General features: G+C 42.4%; 1 protein-coding gene across 1 annotated transcript in view; it reads right to left on the reverse strand.

Annotated features, from left to right (window-relative positions):
- The window catches only part of BACH2 (BTB domain and CNC homolog 2), a 101,203-nt gene that overhangs the window by 17,631 nt on the left and 61,933 nt on the right, over positions 1 to 21,639 (reverse strand). The window contains exon 3 of the mRNA XM_066610102.1: positions 2,592 to 4,139. Within this exon, the coding sequence (XP_066466199.1) occupies positions 2,592 to 4,139 (1,548 nt within the window). The remainder of the gene's footprint in view (positions 1 to 2,591; positions 4,140 to 21,639) is intronic.

A 21,639-nucleotide genomic window follows, 5' to 3' on the forward strand; every position in this document is an offset into this window, starting at 1 on the left:
GTCCCCCCTCTTTCCCTTTTTAAAGATTGGTGTGACATTTGCTATCCTCCAATCTTCTGGCACTGTGGCCATTTTGAGGGACAAGTTGCATATTTTAGTCAAGAGATCTGCAACTTCATTCTTCAATTCCTTAATAACTCTTGGGTGGATGCCATCAGGGCCCGGTGACTTGTTGACCTTTAATTTATCAATGAGGTCTGAAACATCTTCTCTTTTAACCTCTATCTGACTTAATTCCTTGATCAGGAGGGGCCGTTTGGGCAGCGGTATCTGCCCGAGGTCTTCTGCCGTGAAGACAGATGCAAAGAACTCATTTAATTTCTCTGCCATCTCTAAGTCTCCTTTTATCTCCCCTTTCCTTCCCTCACCATCCAGAGGGCCAACCGCTTCTCTGGTGGGTTTCCTGCTTCTAACATATTTGAAGAAGCTTTTATTATTCCCCTTAATGTTGCTGGCCATGTGTTCCTCGTAGTCTCTCTTGGCGTCCAGTATCACCTTCTTACATTTCTTTTGCCACGGTTTATGTTCCTTTTTATTCTCCTCGTTAGGGCAAGACTTCCATTTATGGAAGGAAGCTTCCTTGCCCTTCACAGCCTCTCTAACTTTGCTCGTTAGCCATGCGGGCACCCTCCTGGATTTAGTGAAGCCCTTCTTTCTTTGTGGTATACACCTCTGCTGGGCCTTTATTACTATTGTTTTAAGCAGCCTCCATGCACTCTGGAGAGATTGGACTCTTTACCTTCCCTTTCAACCTCCTTCTAACCAGCCTCCTCATTTGAGGGAAGTCCACCTGTCAGAAGTCAAGGGTTTTTGTGAAAGATCTGCCCAGTATTCTTCCCCCGACGTGCATGTCGAAACGGATTGCAGCATGATCACTGTTCCCCAATGGCTCTGTAACATTGACATCTTTAACCAGGTTCTGAGTACCGCACAATATTAAATCCAGTGTCACCTGTCCTCTGGTGGGCTCCATGACTAGCTGCTCTAAGGCACGGCCATTTAGCATGTCAAGGAATCCGGTCTCCTTTTCGTGACCAGAACACAAATTGACCCAGTCTATATGAGGATAATTGAAGTCCCCCATGATTACAACCCTGTCCCTCCTTGTCACCTCCCTGATCTGTTTCCTCATTTCAAGGTCCCCTTCCGATTTCTGGTCTGGAGGACGATAGTACACCCCCAGTATTACATCACTCCTCAGGCCTGGTAATTTAACCCATAGAGATTCTACGGTGGAGTCGGACCCACCTTCAATCTCTACTTTGCTGGATTCTATCCCTTCCTTAACATAAACGGCCACCCCACCTCCAACACGCCCCTCCTGTAGAGTTTATAGCCTGGGATTGCAGTATCCCACTGATTCTCCACATTCCACCAGGTTTCCGTTATGCCCACTATGTCAGTGTTTTCCCTTGTCACCAGACATTCCAGTTCTTCCATCTTTGCTCAGAGACTTCAGGCATTTGCATAGAAGCATTTGTACATGGAATGCCCCAGGATGGGCTGCTTATTCGCTCCTTTGTCTCCACATCCTCTCATTGCGCCAAACCATCTGTCACATCCCATCATGTTACCATTCCCAATTTCTTATCCGACTCCTACTCTACCCTATTTGACTCTTGTTAAAAAATCCAAGAAGCAAAGGGCTATTTCAGGGTAAAAAAGGTAAGTGGAGTAGCTGGCTGGTGACTCATGTAAAGCTGCCTGACAAGGACACGCTTCTCTCTTTCTCACAGCCAATGTTTTGTTCTTATGTTCAGTCATTTGGCTTTGTTTAAAAAAATATATATATAGAAAACACCTTCCATATTAATTCCATTACTATAGATTGAAACTAAAACATTTAAAGAGACTTTCTCTGTGCTTTAAGCAAGCCTGGCACAAGTGAGAGTTAAGGTTTTCCCAACAAATTGTTCCTGGGCACAAATCACTCTCTACAAGCTAGCCAAACAGCTTCAGGTTAGTCTCTCTGTAGCATGCAGGCTGGTTGTCTTCACATTCGGTTCTTCAGTTAATAGAGAATATTAAGCAAGAAACACCTGTGCTGCAAGTGCTACTACAGTAAACACTGGTACTGTAATCGGTGCACAGGGGGACTGCTATCTAAATAGGGTTTCCCTGTATCTGCCATTTCCTTATTTGCGGGGACACACACACACAGAACCCCTGCAAATACGCGGAAAATTGCAGTTTGCACCACAGTTAGAAGCAGGTTTGCAAACTGTGGTTGGGATTGACTATAATTAGTAAAAAACATAAAACAAACTGGTGCTAACCATAGTAGCTCAAAAAATGAAAGGAGAATTCCCACATGTGAGCAGAGGAGCATGCCAGCACATGGGGCTCTCCTAATCATGGTTAAGAGAATGAGCTGCACAAAGGCTTGTTCCATTATGGGTCTCTATCATCGTGCATGCGTCCTTTATAATTGTTTCTCTATTAGCGTAACTACAGAGCAAACAAAAGAGGGGAAAAATAGGCTGCTCTCTGCTTTGGCATATAAACAAACATGAAGGCCATTTAAGATAACAAATGGGCTCAAAGAATGGGTTACAACAAGTGTTAATGTGAACTTTTCACAAATTCCCTACCTCATGTCCTCTGTCTTGCACAGGACATGACTCACTGTCTGCTTCAGAGAACGATCCAGACTCATCGCTAGAGTTTGTTCCATAGGATGGCTCACATTTTATCTGGGGTCTGACTTGGTTGTACATTCCATCTCCCATCATGCTCGCCTCCTGATGCTCAGGGGCCAGGAACCGAGCTCCTTGGGAACAGGGGGAAGATGAAAACTCACACAGAGGAAGGCTACAGGGAGAACCGCCGCTGCCATCCTCCGCATAAGAGTAGGAGGAACATGAGCTGGAGGTCCTTGTTCTGGTTTCCAGAGGAGGAGAGCGAGGGCAAACTTTAATTGGCACCGGGCAGCTGGTATTAGGCCGCATCCGTCCTGGTAAGTGATCAGCTGCCTGTCCAATGTGAGAATAAGTCTGGCAACTGGGAAGAGATTGGCTACTTCCTGCCCATGGGCCCTTTGGCACAGTCTCAGTGAGATCTTTGTCCAAGCTGCTCATGCCAGAATATGAATGCACCAAAGTGTTTACTTGGTCACAAACATTTGAAGAGAATATAACACTCCTCCTGTCCGCCTCACCTTCCTGCTTACAGAGTCCTTCAACAAAGCCAGGACCCCCGAGAGCCGATCCCACTGTAAAACTGGAAGCATCCTTCTGAACAGCTTGGGACAGTCCATAATTCCCCGTGAAAGGGACATAATCAGTTTTGTGGTCACCCTGAGTTGTCCCCTTGTCAAAAGGACATGCTGGACTCCTGGCAAAGTGCTGTTGGGAAGTACTGGGGAAGCCAACTAAATCTACGCTTTTTGTTCGGTTGAAAAAAGACCTTAGGCAGGAAGGAGAGGAATCACTTTTAGACTTGTCAGCACCAGCAGAACCTGGCTGCTTTCGGTTCATTTCAATATCTCCCTCTTTATCCCTGATTTCAGGCTCATCTCCAGAGAGGCAAAATGTGATGTTTTCTTCATCATTCTCCTCACTCCTAGGCTCACTTTTAATTTGCCCTACGGCAAGCTCCGGCTTGAGGCCATCACCAGAACTTTCTTCACTGAATGTGCTTGCGAAACCTGAGGTACTAATGTGTGATGTGTTGTAGACATTCTTGGTACATGCCAGCTGGTATTTCTTATATTTGGGGTACCGCGTCTCTGCTTCTTTGTCCAAACTATCCTTGCCATCTCCCAGGATGTCAGAGTTGGGCAGCATCCCTTCCTCTTTGTCTGCTCCTGAATGGACAGATTCAAAGTTAAATGACTCTGGGTGCATTCTCTCCCTTGGACAAGATATCTTGGAAGTTTCAGACTCCATTGTCTCTTCCTCTTCTCCCTCAGAGTTCTCATCTTCATGCATCCGCTGATAGGTGGTATCCTTTTTGCAGAGGAACAAGCCATCCTCGTTGTTCAGCAGTTGGGTTTGCAGGAAGCTGAAGCAGGAATCCTCCAGGTTGTGCATGCGCAAGAATTCTGCACAGTGGATGACCTCTTGTATGTTTTCTCTGCTGAGTAACAGCTTCGCAGTGTAGGCAAACTGTAACAATGGACCAAATCCCCTGGCAGTGACCTGTAAAGAAAAAAGAAAGAGAGAAAAATACAGGGATATTGCCAGTATTACCATCAGTACTGCTATTGTCCCAAGCTCCTCAAATGTAGTTAGATACCCAGACAGCTCTAATGTCCATAAATACAGCAGCATACTAGTTAATCTTTCATTAAGTCAGCAGTGAAGCTATTTCCAGTAATTAATGCTGCATGTTCTGTTGGTGCATGCACTCTTCATATTATAGAGTGATCGAAACATTACTTCCAGAAAATGACTCAAGAGCAATAAACTCTTTGGAACTTGCCAAATGGAATCCATCCTATTAACAAATGCTTAATAAACTCATGGATGCTGCTTAATTTTCAGATGGGCATATGATACCACCAATTTCATTGTACTCCTACAATCTAAGCTAATAAATGCTCCCCACCATCAAATGTTGCTATCAAAACATACTATACCAATTATGCACATTTATTCAGTCTGTTAGTCAGCTTGTAAGGTTTACAGATTTTAAAAGAAACTGGATACATTTTATTTAGTGATTTTAAACATCTTTTTAGACAATTTAGTGAGGACAAGTCCCCACTGTTCGGATAATACAAATGTGAAACACTACCACCACATATACTCAGGTATAAGTCAAAAACTTATGCCTAAAATTGACCCTGAAAATCTGGGTCGACATATACACGGGTCAACCCTGTGGGTTGAGCTTCTAAAAGCAGCTGCCTGATGAGGTGATTAGAAGGGAAGGCGCTTATGGAAATTGTAGTTCTGTATTAGGGTTGCTACTATGGAACTGCAGCATCATACGCCTCACTGTAAGCGCCGTAGGTGCTTCACTGTAGCAGTGTAAGCGTACAACTCCCATAAGAACCTTTATCTCCCTTCTTGCTTGGAAAAAAAAGTAAAATGGCTCCTTTTTGATTTTTTTTCTTTTTGGCTTTGCTGCTGCCTCACAACAATTCCTGGAAGTCATTTAAAAAGAATTTCACACACCCTTCAATCTTACTCCCGACTTATCTCAGGGTCATATAATATTCCATGATTTTGGGCTCAAAAGCTGCCCTGATTTATCTGTGAGTCGACTAATCAACTTATGGGCGAGTATCTATGGTAGTTGGAAGTGGGGATGGATATGAAGAAGGATATCGAGCTGAATAAACCTGAATAAGTAATAGATGAGGAAGAATTTTTCAAACTTACACAGATCACCTAGTCATCCAGTTATGCTTAAAATTTATATTTTACACCAATACTGTTAAACTTCATTTAGCAATGTACTTTGGTATTGCAATAAAGCTGAAAATGCAGCATTTACAAGAGAATTAGTATTGAGGATGACAATTAAACTTACACTGACATAGTACATCAAACTGGCTACCCTACTGGTTAGACAGGGCTGTGGCTTCTGAATGTATCTGTAGCCTATGAGCAGTTTGGTGTTAGAATATTTGTCAAGCTGTTAAATATGCTATTTGAATGCTGATTTCTGCTTGACGTGATTCAATACAAGACTTAAATGAGTCAGAAAGTAGAGCAATGTGATCTTCATTTGGACATTGGTCAGTGGTTCCTATTTGGATTTAGTGTTGGCAATTTGTCATGGTAGTTATCCAATAAAACCACTAGGTGGGAGAAATGCAAAACAAGTAGAGTCTTGCTGAAGTGTTACTTGTATATATCCTTTAATTGGAACTTCTTTCATCGTAGTTGTGGTAAAATAAAGGAAGTTACAGTGACTCAGAACATTCCACAGCACATTTTTTTCCTCACACTGAGTCAACGCTTTTAACACCCTCTCCCTAAACTAAACCATAACCCAATGGACACCAGCTATTTATGTCCCCCTCAAAGGAGAGGATATATAGAAGTCTTTGGTGTTGTTGACACAGTTCCACAGGCAGCTGCTTGGTCTTTAACACACATGAGAAAAAAATACAAGAGAAAGAAAGAGGTGGAGATATGAGGACTGATCAGTACAGATTGTTCATATCTACAACATTCTTATATTGTTGATAACACAGCACCAATTTACAGCTGAGTAACAACGTTACATTTTGAAGTACTTTAACAGGCGAGCTTGCAAATTTAAAAGACACCCTCAGGGAGGCGTCTTAGAAGCATTTCAGATCAGCACTAACATTTCAAGTACTTAAACAGCAACTTTCATGATGAATGCAGGCAAGGCTTGCTGGCAAGTGTGGAAGCCGCCAGAATCTCAGTAGCCTGAAGCTGTCTAAATATTGATTTGGCCTTTATTGTGGGTCCACAAGCGTACTGCCTTTGGAACTGCTTGTATTTTATTCGCTGTGACAAGAAAGTAGATATTCAGAAACTATAAAGTGGTTATAAATATTGCACATTTTGAAGATGAAGGTTTAAAAGCTGCATACATTACAGCTACACACTCCTTTCTGTGTAAATTGGTAAAGGTTTTTTCTCCCACCTTCCTTCCAAGAGGAGTTTTAAGTGGGCTACAATTACAGCATAACCAAGGTAATGTATAATGGATACATTAACAGACTGAAACATTTACAATAAAAATGGCAGTTTTTAAAGTTTATATTCAAAGGGTGTTAATTTGTTAACATGAAATAAAAAGCAGCTTCCGACATACATTCTAACCCAGGATCTCAAGCCTGAAGGTGCTCACACAGAAGCTACAGCAGAAAGCATGTCACTAGTCTCTTCAGTCACATCTCTTTACTCTAAATGCACCGACCTCAATTCTGAAAAATTACTGAGGGTGTGGAAAGAAGCTTTATGCGTACAGAAAGGGCCTCTCAGAGTGGGACACACACTCAAAACCAGTTGTAATCCAGGCAACCAAGCCCCAGTTTGAGTGATCCAAATTAGTCTGCAAGCATGGACAGTTCCTCTGTTTTGCTACATATACCTTCCTCTGCACACATTAGATGTGAACATGAGTGACCAAAGTGCAAATCCCTACTAATGAAGCTCATTAGCTAATCTTGGGCAAGTTTCTCTCTCCCAGTTAACTTGCAGGATGTTTGAGAAATTAAAATGAGGTGACTACTCAGAGCCCGACTCTGTGCCACCGAGCACAGTCGCAAACATGCCGCAAGGCACATTTGTGAGGCTCACCGCCGGGCTCCCACCCGTGTGGGGTTGCCCAGCTTCCGCGGCTTGGCGGTCTCCCGGACCACCGAGCAGCAGCACGGTAGGTGGGGAACGGGGACGGAGAGGAGGCATTCCAGGAGGGAGGAGGCCGGTGGGGCGGAGAGAGGGCGGGCGGGAGGCGTGCTCGGGGGCAGGCAGGAGGAGAATCCGCGGAGCTCCGCTCTACAGGATCCAGGGCGCTTGTGTTGGGCTGCACGCCCTACACAAGCACCTTTTCCTGAGTAAAGTGAGTAGCTCCATTGCGGGGCTGTTTATCTTACTCAGGGGAAGGGGACGAATGTCCCCTTCTCTCAAGGCACCTCCCGCGGTAGCGCGGGAGGCGCTGGATTTGGCGGCAGCCCTCCTCGGTGCCGCTGAGCCCGGGCGCCCCGGGCAGCTCAGGATTGGGTTGCCCGTTGACTACTCAACACACCTAGAAGTCTGATTTAACTGATGGAATCCAAATTTTTACTCTATAGCGCCAAATAATTTAGACAAGATACCTATGCCTTCCCCATACTTGTATATATATTAAGTTATGCAAAACTTATTATTGATAATTTGGCTTTTGCCTCTTCTCTGAAAATGTAGAGTATCCATGCCCATGCTCAGGGATCAGAGATATATTGCTTCCTTTAGCTTGCCACAGTCTAAGAAAACTACAAGACTTTTTAAAAATCATGCTTTAAGGGTGCAATCCTAACCAACTTTCCAGCAGTGGGGTAAGGGCAATGCAACTCCAAGGTAAGGGAACAAACATTGCCTTACCTTGAGAAGGCCTCCATGACATTCCCCCCCCCCCCCAACTGCAGGATGCAGCACATGTCCCACTGGCACAGCTAGGCCAGTGCTGGAAAGTTGGTTAGGATTGCATCCTAAGTCACCCTCAAGCCATTTATTACAACCAGCTAGGTGCACATAGAAAGGTGCATTTGTTTTCAGCAATTTTCATAGTATTAGTCCTAGCACAATAGGGTTGTATCCAAACCATATTTTGTGTGGGCTCGCAAAAGAGGGGGAAGGGCACAATTTTTAGTGATACCTTTTTCCTATTGCAGCCCCCTGTGCCACATACCATCTTGTCTCTATGAAACAGGAGATTTTCAGGGTGTACAATGAGCTGGAAAGGGAAGGGATAATAGCTGGAAATTGCACTCCTCCCCCAGTTGTGTGAGCAGGAGGCAGTGCTGGTGCAAGAGAAGCACATACAGTATTATATGCACCAGTAGGCATTCAACAAAGCGAATTCAGAGGAAACACCAATGTTTGCAATGTTGAGTCAAAGTTTGAGCCCACAAAATTTTCCAGGATAGTTTACAGCACCAATAAGAGCAAAGCAGGAAAAGGGACTGTAGGATCTGTTTGTGATCTTGATGTCCACGCCTGATTCCAAAACCCTAGTTAATCTTTATGAGCGAGAAATGTGCCAGACCTGAATTTTCTCAGCTATATAACAGTTCTCGCTACGTTAGACAATTTACCTAATAGCCTCACTAAGTTTTTTCCTAAAGCGACAATTTATGTAATAAAGCACTCTCTAGAAATAGAAGAGAAGCTTAGTGACAGTTAACTCTGTTGCTATTTTTTCCCACAGACTCAAAAAGTCTTGGGGATTAAACATGACTTCTAATCTCATTTGCTGTAATTAGCATATCCAACCTTATTTTGAAAAGAAGAGTGTTGGTGGTGGGGGGGGAGAGATATTCAGAGTTCTCTTAGAAAACTAGTATTCACTGTATTTCATTCGCTACTTTTCAAGTTGGTATACTCGGTTTTGTTCATTTCTGAGAGATTCTGGGTCACATTTGTTACTTAAAATGTCTGCATTTTTGCATGACAACAGATTATCTGCATAGCTATGTAGAATAATCATTTTGTTCAGGAGATAAATGGGTGTATCTAACAGAGTTGTTCAATCAAAATTTTAGAAAACTGAATTGAATTTTAAAAAATAAATTAAATTTATCTGGCAACATGCAAAGGTATTCATTCTTAAAATACACAGGACATAGATTCTAGGAAATTGGAACTCTATTCAAGGTAGGTACATCTGGCCAAATTTAAGAAACTCTCTTCTCCCCTTTATTCTGCCCCATGTCACTGGATTCATGACTCTCAGAAGAATATTTATGGTGGGTGTGTAGGTGACTGCTTAGAGAAGAAGGGTTTGGGAAAGTTGACTTCTGTAATCTTCCTTGCACTTGAATACTATATTTGAAAAGTGGAAAAATATATGGGAAAAAGAGAATTTGCTGCTTAACCTGAGACAAGTATGCTAACATTTCATTACATATTCATAACTAAGAGTTGGTTCAAAGGTAAGCAGAAAGTGGAGACATGTGTTAACCAGGTCAGTTACTGGCTGAGGATCTACGCCTATCATGGGTCTACCTGGTTGGGATGACCCTGCACCGTCAGCACTGGTGCCACAGAGGCTTCCCAATAGCCTATTAAGATCAGGTGGGTGGTCTAGTACAAGGCTATGCCACAGGACACCCAGCAAATTGGAACTGGCACAGAGTCTAACATTTTATTTTATCATTCTAGCGCCACGACATAGTGGAGGCTGAAAATGAGTAGCAACACCCCACTTTTCACATGCATTAATTTCCAGATACAATATATTTTACCTGTCAATTAAACTGTTATGCAGTCCATATAAAAGACAGGAGGCATGCAAGTTGCCTCGCCTGTCAACCACCTTTTCCTCTTAAGTTCTGTTAGGATGATGGCAGGCTATGCAGCCAAGAAGAACTGGGCAGCCCAATCCTGAGCTGGTTGGCTGAAAATGGCTGCCACTGCATCATGTATGCTCAGCGGGCAGCACTGGTGGCTCCTCAGGAGAAGGGGACTTTCGCCCCTTCCCCAGGTAAGGTGAATAGTCCTGCAATGGGGCTACTCAATTCTATGGCAACCCAAGTGTTGGCGCAGAAGTAAGAGCCTCCGTGTCGGGCAGGCGGCCCGATATGGAGTCTCAGGATCAGGTGGAGCAAAACTCCACCAGTCTTGCCTCCCTCCCTCCCTGCTCCTGCCCCTGGCACACCTCCTTCCCACCCTCCCTCAGCCTTCCCCCTGCCCCACCTATCTCTCCGTTGCCTGGCAGTCCGCGTGACCGCCAAGTGGCGGAGCACTGGTGCTCCACTGCTGCTATTCCAGCACTGGCCAGCTCTGGACTTGCACTGGTGCTAAGGGCCACAAATGTGTCTTACAGCACGTTTGTGACAGTGCGTGTCAGCGGTGAGCCAGTAAGCACTGCATAGGATTGGACCCTTGGTCATTTCAACAGTGCAAATCTGAAGGATGATTCTTGACATTCAGGTTACTACTCTCTCAAAAGGACTTTTTGCTCCTATTCAAATTGAAATTGGAACACTTAAAGTATTTCGACAACGTATTATATTAGTTCACAAAATTGTAAAAAATTTAGAACTCTTGTGCTCACTGTGACTTGCACCAAAGGAAATACCTAACAGTTGGCCATGACTTTCAGGTGTTCCATTTTATTTATTTGTTCATTTATATCCTGCCTTTCCACCCTGCTAAGGTCACTCAAGGTGACCCTTCATCGGCTTTTCACTCTTCTTGCTTTGTCATTCCAGCTTCCCCACCGTCTCTTCCTCCCTGCTGCCTGAGCCTGTCAAGTCACTTCAGTTGCTCAGAACCTGGAAGTACCTGACAGTGATGTCATCACGTCACCACCAATTGCTTCCGAGTTGGCCCAGTCGGGGGTGATGCCAGGGTTTTGCAGCCCCCATAGTATTAGAAGTTGGACTATTCTATCTTAGATAGTCACAAATGACTATTATTAGCCTATATAACTTACAAATGACTACTGTTAGCCAATCTGGCAGATTGGCATATTTTTGCCACGTTAAAGACATCTGACATTTCAATGTTTGAAAAACACAATATCTCTGCATCAGAGCTACTACTTTGAGAAAAGCAGTATAAATAACAAATGTGCATTTATTGCATATTCTTCCCTCTCACCTGAATTAATTGTGCAGAAAGGACATTTGTTTTCACTTTTTTTTTTGCAGAGTTGGGTTTAGTGATTTATGCAAATAGTTTGACAGCACACTAGAAAATGCAGTCTTGAATATTTCACTGTGAAATTAAGTCTTCGTAGCCAGAGCCAGAGCCCTCCAGTCAGCATCTGCTGGTAAATGTTGCTGAGTAGGCTAGGGATGTAGCTTTTGTGTTAGTTTTAGCAAAAATGACACTTAGCAAGTCTATCTCATAGGAAACACACTAGGCAGGAAGCTAAAAGCAAAACAATGTGTAGAGCATTACAATGTGCAAACGTGAAAATGCCACCAAAGGATTTTTTAAAAACGCCTTCGCTCTGTGTGCTCAGACTGCTATCAACCCGGAGGTTTACATTTCAATGATGGCAATGTTTCCTTGTTATTAAAGCAGAATTGAGAAAAAAGTTAATAAAATAAAATGCATGATTCAGCAAAGGAACAAGGTTTATAAACTACTGCAATATTCCAAATAGTGGGAACTTCAGCTGGCCTGCAGAAGAAACACTGTCAAGAGATGCTTTGCTATTCCACTTGACTAGACAACAAGGCAATTAAAAATCATTAACCAGTAGGCTGCAGCCATGTATAAAATATCTTGTTTTCCTACAGGCCACGATACCATTTAAAGCAGAAGCCAGCAAATGCTACATCTATATCTTTCATTTTCTTTTGGATTTAGAGCTTTTGGAAGAAACAGAAATACAAAGCCTTATTCTCTCTTGCCCACTCACTTTTCCATACACTTCTCCCCCATTCTGAACGTGGTATATGTTGTTTTCACTCAAGTTCCTAGTCAAACTTAAGACCGATGTGGCTAGCATTTTAATGTATTCTTTTTATGCACTTCAACCCAGTTGAGGAAAGAAGAATTTCATTTTAGATTTTTACACTGCTGAAAAGGGGGATACAGTCTGCAAATGATGCTCTCGGCTTTCACAGAGGGCTACATCTCAAGATAACAGATTAGAAAAAGATGGTTTGGATATATCAGTACATAATGCTATTGGTCTCATGCCACTGAGACAGAAGCAAATCTGAAATGCACCTGAAAATTGTGATGAGTTAAAACAGGACAGTAGTTACCCAACACATAAAGTCTCTTAGGTACTCACTTCTTTCACCTTAGTAGGGTAGTATAAAGTGCACTTCTAAGGTGCTTCAGTTCAAAGGCACTCTACATCCACTTGATGGAGAAACATACAAAGGATACATTCAAACAACAATAACATGGTCAGAGCAGCCAGACCTTCAGAGCAGTGACGTACTATCATTGGAAAAATCCTTCAAAGTGAGACAGCTGCACTCATGCAAGGATGCTTTAAATAAGTACAGCCCTTCTGCTCATGGGAGCAGCTTCCAATTACGCAAAATGTTTAGATGCCACCCATGGTGCATAGTTGGGTCTCATCATATTCAAAGAGATCTCAACTGGGTGATAAGGCTCTCCCGCATGTTTATGGAATGAGTGCTGCAGACCCTACCTCACATTCAAGCATCTTAACTGCATGCAAGTGGGTCACCATCTGGACCACAAAGCTCAATGTCCATTGACTGTGGCTGTTGTAAGGATAAGACCATGTTCTGAATGGACTTAGCTCAGGCTAAATTGATCATTGTTCTGGGGCTTGGAAAATGCCCTCTTCACATGTCATATTGGCTGGTAGCCAGTTGATTTTCCTCCCTCACTACTGGCATGGCTTCCTTGTGTCTGTTATCTGTCATTTTAAAAAGTGAATCCCCGTGCTAAAAAGTTTGGGAAAAACTGATTTTGATAATAGCAGTTGCAATATGGCCCAGCATTCTACAGAGTTACTGGTGAATGTTATGGGAAGGATAGCATTCTTAATACATCATTTTCTGCACAGTTTTGGTTGAGAATTATAATGCTACTATGTTATGGGAGAGACTGAATGTGTATCTTTGAGAAAGAGTCTGATGCGAGCAAGTGCAGGTTCCATCTGTTAAGACAGGATTGTGTTCACTTTGAATTTTCATTCATATTGTATTATTGCCACACTAGAGAGTGTATCTCAAAAAAAAGGCTACAGTTCTGGCAGCCAGTATTACTACAGCTGCTCATCTTATTAACAGCATAAAAACTTTTAGAGACACTTGAAGAAAATAACTGCAATTAATGTTGTCTGAATAAAATAATGAACAGTAAACTGCTATTCTGATGGCTCATTTATTCCACATGATGAAAAACACAGCCTTCCACATGCTGAATCATCTTATATTTGGTAATTAGAAAATTAATATCATGCTTTAGTGTTTCTTAACTAAGACAAGGTTCCCATTTGGCAGCATGGTATTAGTTTTATAAAATCTCCTTCCACTTAAATGTAAAGCCTCTAAATACGACAAAATAGAAGAAGAGGACCTTGCATCAAGTCACATGTATTTTGACACAGCAGAAGATATGATGACATGCAAGTCATTTAGTGCAGATCTAATACAAGTCCAGTGGGAAAAAAAAAACAAAATGCCTGGGTGGACCTACATATTAGAGAAGACTCTGTGAGTGTGTGTGTGTGGTGGTGGGGGAGGTATTCATGCACAGCAATGTATTGCTAATAAAAACTGAACACAAATATTTGCCTAGCTGAATGCCCTTTCTTTCTCCTTCTCCTATAACCGAAGCCATTCTATCTTTTCCTTTTCTGCTTTTTTGGCAGATTGCTAGCTCCTGCTACTTAAGTGATATATTCAGGTAGTCTCTCTTTCCCCAAGACAGCTTCAGGAAAAATAGGTTTTTGCTTTTATGAACATAATTTGTCATCTTGCTACAGATGTCAAAAAGTGTTGTTTTTCCTCTCTCTTTCTGCCATACACATCAGAGAAGGGAGGAAGAATGAATGGAGAGTGAAAAACAACAGCGCATTACTGAACAGCTATGCAACCGCTGCTGCAGTCATGGTGGCCTACAGAATGCACCAAGTAATGTCTATCTATAGAAACCCCAATATTGGTCTCACAGTGTAGTTAACACAGCAAACAAACAAAAAACTGCTTAAGATCACTGTTGTGAACCCCACAAACTTGATTCACTTATTTAAGGCTAATAAACAGCTCTCCATAGCATCAATGAAAAACGTGGCCCTTGTTATTTGTTACTATGGTACGGAGCTTGCACTTGTGGCATTTCCTGAATACAAATAGCAATGCAAAAATCTAGAGGCTCTTGGAACTTAGTTTATCAGAGAAGTCTGATAATCTTAAATTCAGTCATTCAATGTTTATAGACAGTTTATACCTATAATGCTTGTGAACCTGGATTCAAATCGGAAAGGGAGGATGAACTAGAGACTATCCAATTTACCCACAGCTGATGGGACCAGCATTTACCCTTTTCCAAAAAGCAAAATACCTCTCCTAAAATAATATCAAAAAGCCTGGTTCCATCATTTTAGACTAAAATGAACAATGAAAGTTAGTGAACAGGAAGCCTGGTCATAACAGCACGCTTGACCTGGGGAAATCAAGCTGAATATGTTAGTAAGGGCCATACACGGAACATGTTTCAAAGAAACAAGGAGTTGAAACAAGATAACCTCAGGACAAGACACTGCAAAACAACAAATCCTCATCAACAGACTTGATGCTGACTTGGTATGTGACTCTATTTGGGGAAATGTTATAGATCTGTACTTTTAACAGACTACTATGCTTTTAAGAATGATAGTCAAAGGGCCTTAGTCCTGGGTAAGTGTGCATAGGATTGCAGCCTCCAGGATGTATGGGAAATTTTCCCTGGCCCACAGGTCCTTGACCCACATTTGGTCCTTGTTGCCTATATGCAACTTTGGGCAAAAATGGCTTAAACAGATCAGCGACTGCTTCGGAGGGTTAGGAGGGTTCTTCTGTATTTTAAATACATTTTTAAACTTATACTTATTTTAAATTTAAATTTACTTACTTAATTTGATTTTGTCATATGGGGGTGTTAAAAATTTTCCTGCTTGATGATGTCACTTCTGGCCATGATATCACTTTCAGGTTAATGATATCACTTCTGGTGGGTCCCAACAGATTGTCATTCTAAAAAGTGGGTCCCAGTGCTTAAAAGTTTGGGAACTACTGCTCTATAAAACAAGGAGACAAAGGAAAAGAACCAAAAGCTGAGGAACAATTTCCCTTTCTTTAGGCTACTGGATTCTACAACAAATGCAAAACGAGGCCAATGTTATTGACTATTTTGCTCTCTCGTTCACATTCGGCTCCATTTCTGGCTCAAGGCTACCTTTGCTTCCTTTTGCTTCATTCAACTCCAATAACTTTCTGACTTGCTCCTTCCATGTCTAACTCTAAACAGCAATTTAATGGAAACGTCACCCTCTGACTCTTGCTTGCAGTTGGCCATGATCTACAGCATGGAATGGAGGAATAAAAGCAGAAGTGCACTGCAGCTCACACTTGTCCTCATTAATTCTACACAGACAGTGTGAGCAACTCCGTCTCTTTCTAAAAATCTCCTGCTAAAATGCAGCACTTTCTGTAATAGAAGCCGTAACATTTTCCGCATTCCATTTGGCTTTCATTTTTCCTATTCCCCACACTTTCTAGTGGAAATTCTCTTTGACAGCATAAGTAGGTCATATGTGGCTTAGTATGAAACATTCTCCAACCTCCAAGAGCACATTATTTCGCAGGCACCGATAGGGCTGGCTCCACATCCATAGTCTGCAGCTTTATTGCAAATGAAAAGCAGTACAGAATGACAAAGTGTCTGCTATGGATCTTAGCATCCATCTCTTAAAACAAAGAAAGGGTACCAGTTATCTTCAGCAGGTTCCTTCAAAACACGTGGTGTGGCACTTAGTGACACCAATGAGGACAGGAATAGTGAAAATACATAAATTATTCAGTATTTCACTCTCAAAGAAAAATAATTGGACCATTGTAGCAATGTAGGTGTTGCTGGTGCTCTGCTGTAGTATATTATATCTTGTGATTTAATGTTTTAAAGTTTTGTGGATTTTTAGGGCAGACTACGATTGTTTTAACTGTGTTTTTTTACTTTTTAATTGCATTTTTATTTTTTATATGTGCCCTTTTTGTAAGCCGCCTTGAGTCCCCTTGGGGAGAAAGGTGGGATAGCAATGCTGTAAAGTAAGGGGCAGCCCAAACCCGAGCTGCCCGGCATGCGGGGCTGCAGCAGTGCCGCAAATGGCTGCTGCTGCTTTCAGCACACTCCAGGCATTCCAGGCACTCCACTTTCGTCCCCTTCCCCTGGGTACAGTGAGTAGCCCCGCAATGGGGCTACTCAACTCTACATCAACCAGCCAGCCTTACATGAAGGCCCTGTATTCGGTGGAGCAAAGCTCTGAAATCTGAACACTCTGCAAGTGCAGTATATTTATTATATTATTATTATTATTAACTTTATTTCTACCCTGCCTTTCTTCATGGAGGGACTCAAGGCGGCTTACAACAAGGTTAAAACAAATTAAAAAAACATAATTTAAGAACAGATAAAAGCATATTAACAACATATCATAAATACAGTAGTCAGATAAAAAAGTAGTCAGGTAAAAAGAGCAAAGAGCAGCAAATCATAAAAGAATCAGGCCTGTAACCAGGTATTTAAAAAGGTATTAAAAGAGGTTGAAAAGATCTTTAAAAAGGCTGGGAACTCAGAAGGCTTGTCTAAACAGAAGGGTCTTCAGGGCTCGCCGAAAAGTTTCAAGAGAGGGAGCAGTTCTTAAGTCAAGGGGAAGGGAATTCTATAGCGTTGGCGCCACTACTGAGAAGGCCCTATTTCTTGTCACTGCCCCACATACCTCCCTAGGCGCTTGTAAAAAGTCCTTCTCTGATGACCTAAGAGGACGAGCCGGATTGTACGGGAGTAGGTGATCTCTAAGATACCCTGGCCCAGAGCAGTATAGGGCTTTAAAGGTCAAAACTAGCACCTTGAATTGGGCCCAGAAACGAATGGGCAGCCAATGCAGCTGCTGGAGAAGCGGACTGACAGAGTCAAACCGCCTACCTCCAGTAACTACACGAGCCGCCGCATTCTGCACTAGTTGCAGTTTCCAAACCGTCTTCAAGGGCAGCCCCACATAGAGCACGTTACAATAATCTAACCTCGATGTCACCGTGGCATGGATCACCGTGGCCAGATCTGCACGATTCAAGTATGGCCGCAGCTGGCACACCAGCTGAAGCAGAGCGAAGGCCCTCCTGGCCACAGCTGCTACCTGTGCCTTATTCTTACCGGAGATGTGATGTTGTACACACTGTCTAGCCATACATTTTCTGACATGTGCTCTTCTTTTGGGGATCATTGTCAAGCAATTTTCAATACATTTGTACTATCAGGAAGTACATATATTTTTTGATTTCAATGAACTCAGACTGAGGGTCCAATCCTAAGCCAGGGCAGCACCAGCGCAGGACCAGTGGTCCTGGCAACCACTGTCGTGTGAGTGCTGTAAAGCACAGCCACTGGTGATGTGGATGCTGCATCAGTGGTGAGGACAGCGCCAGGAAGATGTCTCCAAGGAGCACGAGTGGCAAGTGTCCCTGCCAGACAGCAGGAGGCTTTTTAGGATGGGGGGAAGGGAGAGGGAGGAAGGATTGGGCCTGGGCGGGAGGTGGGGATGCGCAGTAGAGTCTGCTGCTGAATCCTATGTCCCCTTCCAAACTGCTCTGCCCGTCACAGGCTTCCTCAGTTCTACACTTGCTAAATAGTGGGCACAGATCCGAGGAGACCCACTGCCACCAGTAGAGCTCGATACAGGGTAAGGGAACATTTGTTTTGGAGGCTCTGGTGGTTGGTTCAGGCCTTCAGGATATAGTAGCGGTTATTTTGGTGTTCCTTGCGGCAGCAGTGGACAATAGGATTGGGCTGCCCATTCCCTCCAAATGACTTATACTTATATGCAACAGGATTACTAGACTGGAAAAGCACACCATTTCCAAAGGTTGGAGCTTGGTGCAATATGTGATTCACCTGGCATACAAGGAAAGATTCATACTCCATAGATGTGAAAAACATAAAATAATTCAGTTGCTGAGTTATGAATCAATAACCCCCACCCCAGGTTGAATCTAGCATCTGCTACAAAGTTAGGGTCCAATCCTATCCAACACTGGTGCAACTGTGCCAATGGGGCATGCACTGCATCTTGTGGTGGGGCAGCCGTCACAGAGGCCTCCTTGAGGTATGGGAACATTTGTTCCCTTACCTTGGGGCTGCATTGCTGCTGCACCGGTGCTGGAAAATTGGATAGGATTGGGCCCTAACTAGGTAGCCTTACGTAATCGACTCTGTCTCGGTATACATTCCCTCAGAAGAAATCCCCCATACACTCCCCAAGATTGTTGTATGGATGACAAGAGATGTGGAATGTTTTGAGCTCTCTGATGCTTTACACAAAGTAATACTAAACACTAATAATCTAGGTCAATTTAATAAAAAGATATACAAAGTCTTTTAAGGAACTAACATGGACAAAGAAATACACAGAGACTCTTGAGTTTTATTTCTCCCATTTGCACCTACCCCTGCCTTTTCCACTTGTGTTTCACTCTTATTTGTATCCTATATCATTTCTATTATATGAATAAGAATCATACAAAAAAGCGAGGCGAACTCATAGTATTAAAGGTCAAAGGGCCCTTCCAGATAAACATCCCTGTCAAGGGTGTCACTTTATTGGCTGCCACAATGAATGCTTGCCTTCTGTAAATGTATTTCCTTCTCCATGTAAGCAGCTAGCTGGTCCTTTCAAAGGGGGAAAGATTTCAAGTAAGTGGAGTCGAGTATAGGAGTGCTGGAGAGGGTAAGAATACAGCCTCCAAAGAAAAAAGGATTGGGAGAAAGAGAGGGAAATAGCCTTTCATAGAACAGAACATTAAGACAGCTGCAGATGAGTAGGGTAGGGATGTGCCACCATCCAAGAGGCACCTGTGACAATAGTATTGTCAAGCATGTGTACATATACGGAGAAAAATGTTTGAACATCTTTTTGTTGGTTACTAATACTCGTAAATAAATAAAAATATTATTTCTTTCTAGATTTCCTTTTTAAATTATTTTTTTTACAGTCTCATAAACCTAGATGGGTCCCAAAAGAGTATTCTTTTAAATAGTGGGTCTCAATGCTAAAATGTTTGGAAACCACTGCATTAAACATTAAGTGGCAGTTGGAATAAAATACCACTACCTCACCTCTTTCTGATAAGGGATGAAATAAAATGCCACCACCCTCCATACGTATTCTGGTAAGGGCTGGACAAATCCCAGGATGCTAAAGTTTTGATTCTGGAAACTGGGGAGGGGGACAAGGCATTAAGACAATCTCATGCTGGTTCCTGAGAATCTGAAATACGTTTCCAGTCTTACCTGTCACATACAGCTTTGCCTGTGCAGCTGGTTCCTCTCCTTCCCCATCCCCCCTCATCCAGTTTGCACAGATGCTTCCACATCCCCTGGAATGCTTTGACCATACAAAGCAACCTTGCAGTGTGAAAATGTTACAGTATATGGCTGAACGCATAAATTGCTTTTCTAATTATAATCCAACCTGAGGGGGTCAAACTAGATGAGATGGCAGGAGATCTGTGACTCAATCTCCTGCAGCTTTCTTATAAAGCTCAAAAGCAGCTGAGAGAGGGGGAATCAGGTCAGAGCCATGATATGGGGGAAGGAGGGTTTCACCTTTTCTTCTTTTACTGCTTCCTTCACTCTTTTTGCCACCATCCAGCTGCTATTTGCCCCACAGAGGAAACACAAGAGACATACAAGTTCAGGGTTGTCTTAAAGAAAATGATACAAAAAAATGATTAAAACGTCTAACCAGGGCTCCATACCATTTCTTGGAAAAATGCAGACAGAGATACAAGGAGAAAAATCCTAAAGTGAGCGTAGATTGAGTTGGTTCTTTTGACACAACACTACAGCAGATGAAACCTTCTTGAACAAAATTTCTAACAGAAAGATGTCCCCTGTGGAAAGCAGAATAGGGGAAGCAGTACTAAGGAGAGGGAATCATTGGAGAAAAACTCAGGTTCATTTTAAATCGGTGTACCATGTTATAAATGCTGTCTTACAAATAGGATTATTTAATTTAAAACCTTACATCTGCCCAATTCCATTACTTCAAATGGAGCCTGTCATTTCTTGACTTCATTATAAATCAGGGTTATATTGCAATTTGAGCTAGGTGAAGTTGTTGCTTCAGTACAAGCTAGCAGCACCAAAAAGAAGAAAAAAATTACACAGCAGTCAGTAAATAGAGCAAAGTCACTGCATTACTCCGAAAGGCAAAAAGTCATCTTGCTAAATGAGGATCCAAGCTGTCCTGCACCAAGACTGTTACTAATAAATAAAAGACCTCTGGGAAAAGTGCTGAGTGTACACAGGATCTATTTTCAGCTTGCATCAGCAGCTGCTACCCCCGGGATCACATCTTTACGCATACCCCAACACCATATGTAATCACTCAAGTGCTGCAACCAGTAAGATAATGAAAGAGCGCAGCATAAATCTATACTTGAGTGGAATGCTAAATGAGAAAAATAATACAAAAAGGAGGGAAATAAACCACATTTTCAAGTCATTAGGAAGAAAGACTTTGACATATGAAGTGTTGCAGCCATTAATAGCACTTATCATATAGAGTGGAGACAAAGAGACAAATTAATCAAACTGACAGAACTGGGACATTTTATGCTAATGCAGGCTCCTGGGTTTTCGTTTGTATTCCTCTGCGCCTGGAAAACCGATACCATTACAGGGCAGGAAATTGCATGAACAACATGCAACAGATCATAAAAATTCACGCGGCACAGAAACACCGCCAAAAGCACTGTGAAAACAAGACTAGAGACCCCTACAGAGGAGCTACCTACAGCTAATGAATGCAAATAAGTACAGGAATACTTCCCATTCATGCATAACAAATAGATACTGGCTTTGACTTCACAGTTTCAACCACTGTAAGCAAAAATGAACAGTAGGGACCTGCTGGCCAAATTGGATTCCGACATGATTTACTGGGAGAAAAAGAGACAGTAGAAGAAAATGTGTCTACCTATATAGGTGCAGTTTTTCATTTCTGCTTATATCAGTTGCCACATTGCTGAAATTTGTTTGCATTTTACAATTAATTTCCCTTCTAATATAGCACAGCATGATTTCAAAAGCACAGTACAATTTTTTTTAAAAAAAATAAATAAATACCCAACAAAACACACACTTAAAGAAACAGTTCTTTAAAAACCAAGTGGAAAGGCAGAGCGCAAACATCTATGATCCAAAATCACACTGAAGTCTTGGGTAATGGGTACTGGCATGACTTAAAGGAATACCAAACAAAGCAAAGTCATTGTAAACCAGTCACCTTGCCAAGGTTGCTGCATTC

The sequence above is a fragment of the Tiliqua scincoides genome, chromosome 1 (assembly GCF_035046505.1).
Source record: "Tiliqua scincoides isolate rTilSci1 chromosome 1, rTilSci1.hap2, whole genome shotgun sequence".
NCBI lineage: Eukaryota > Metazoa > Chordata > Lepidosauria > Squamata > Scincidae > Tiliqua > Tiliqua scincoides.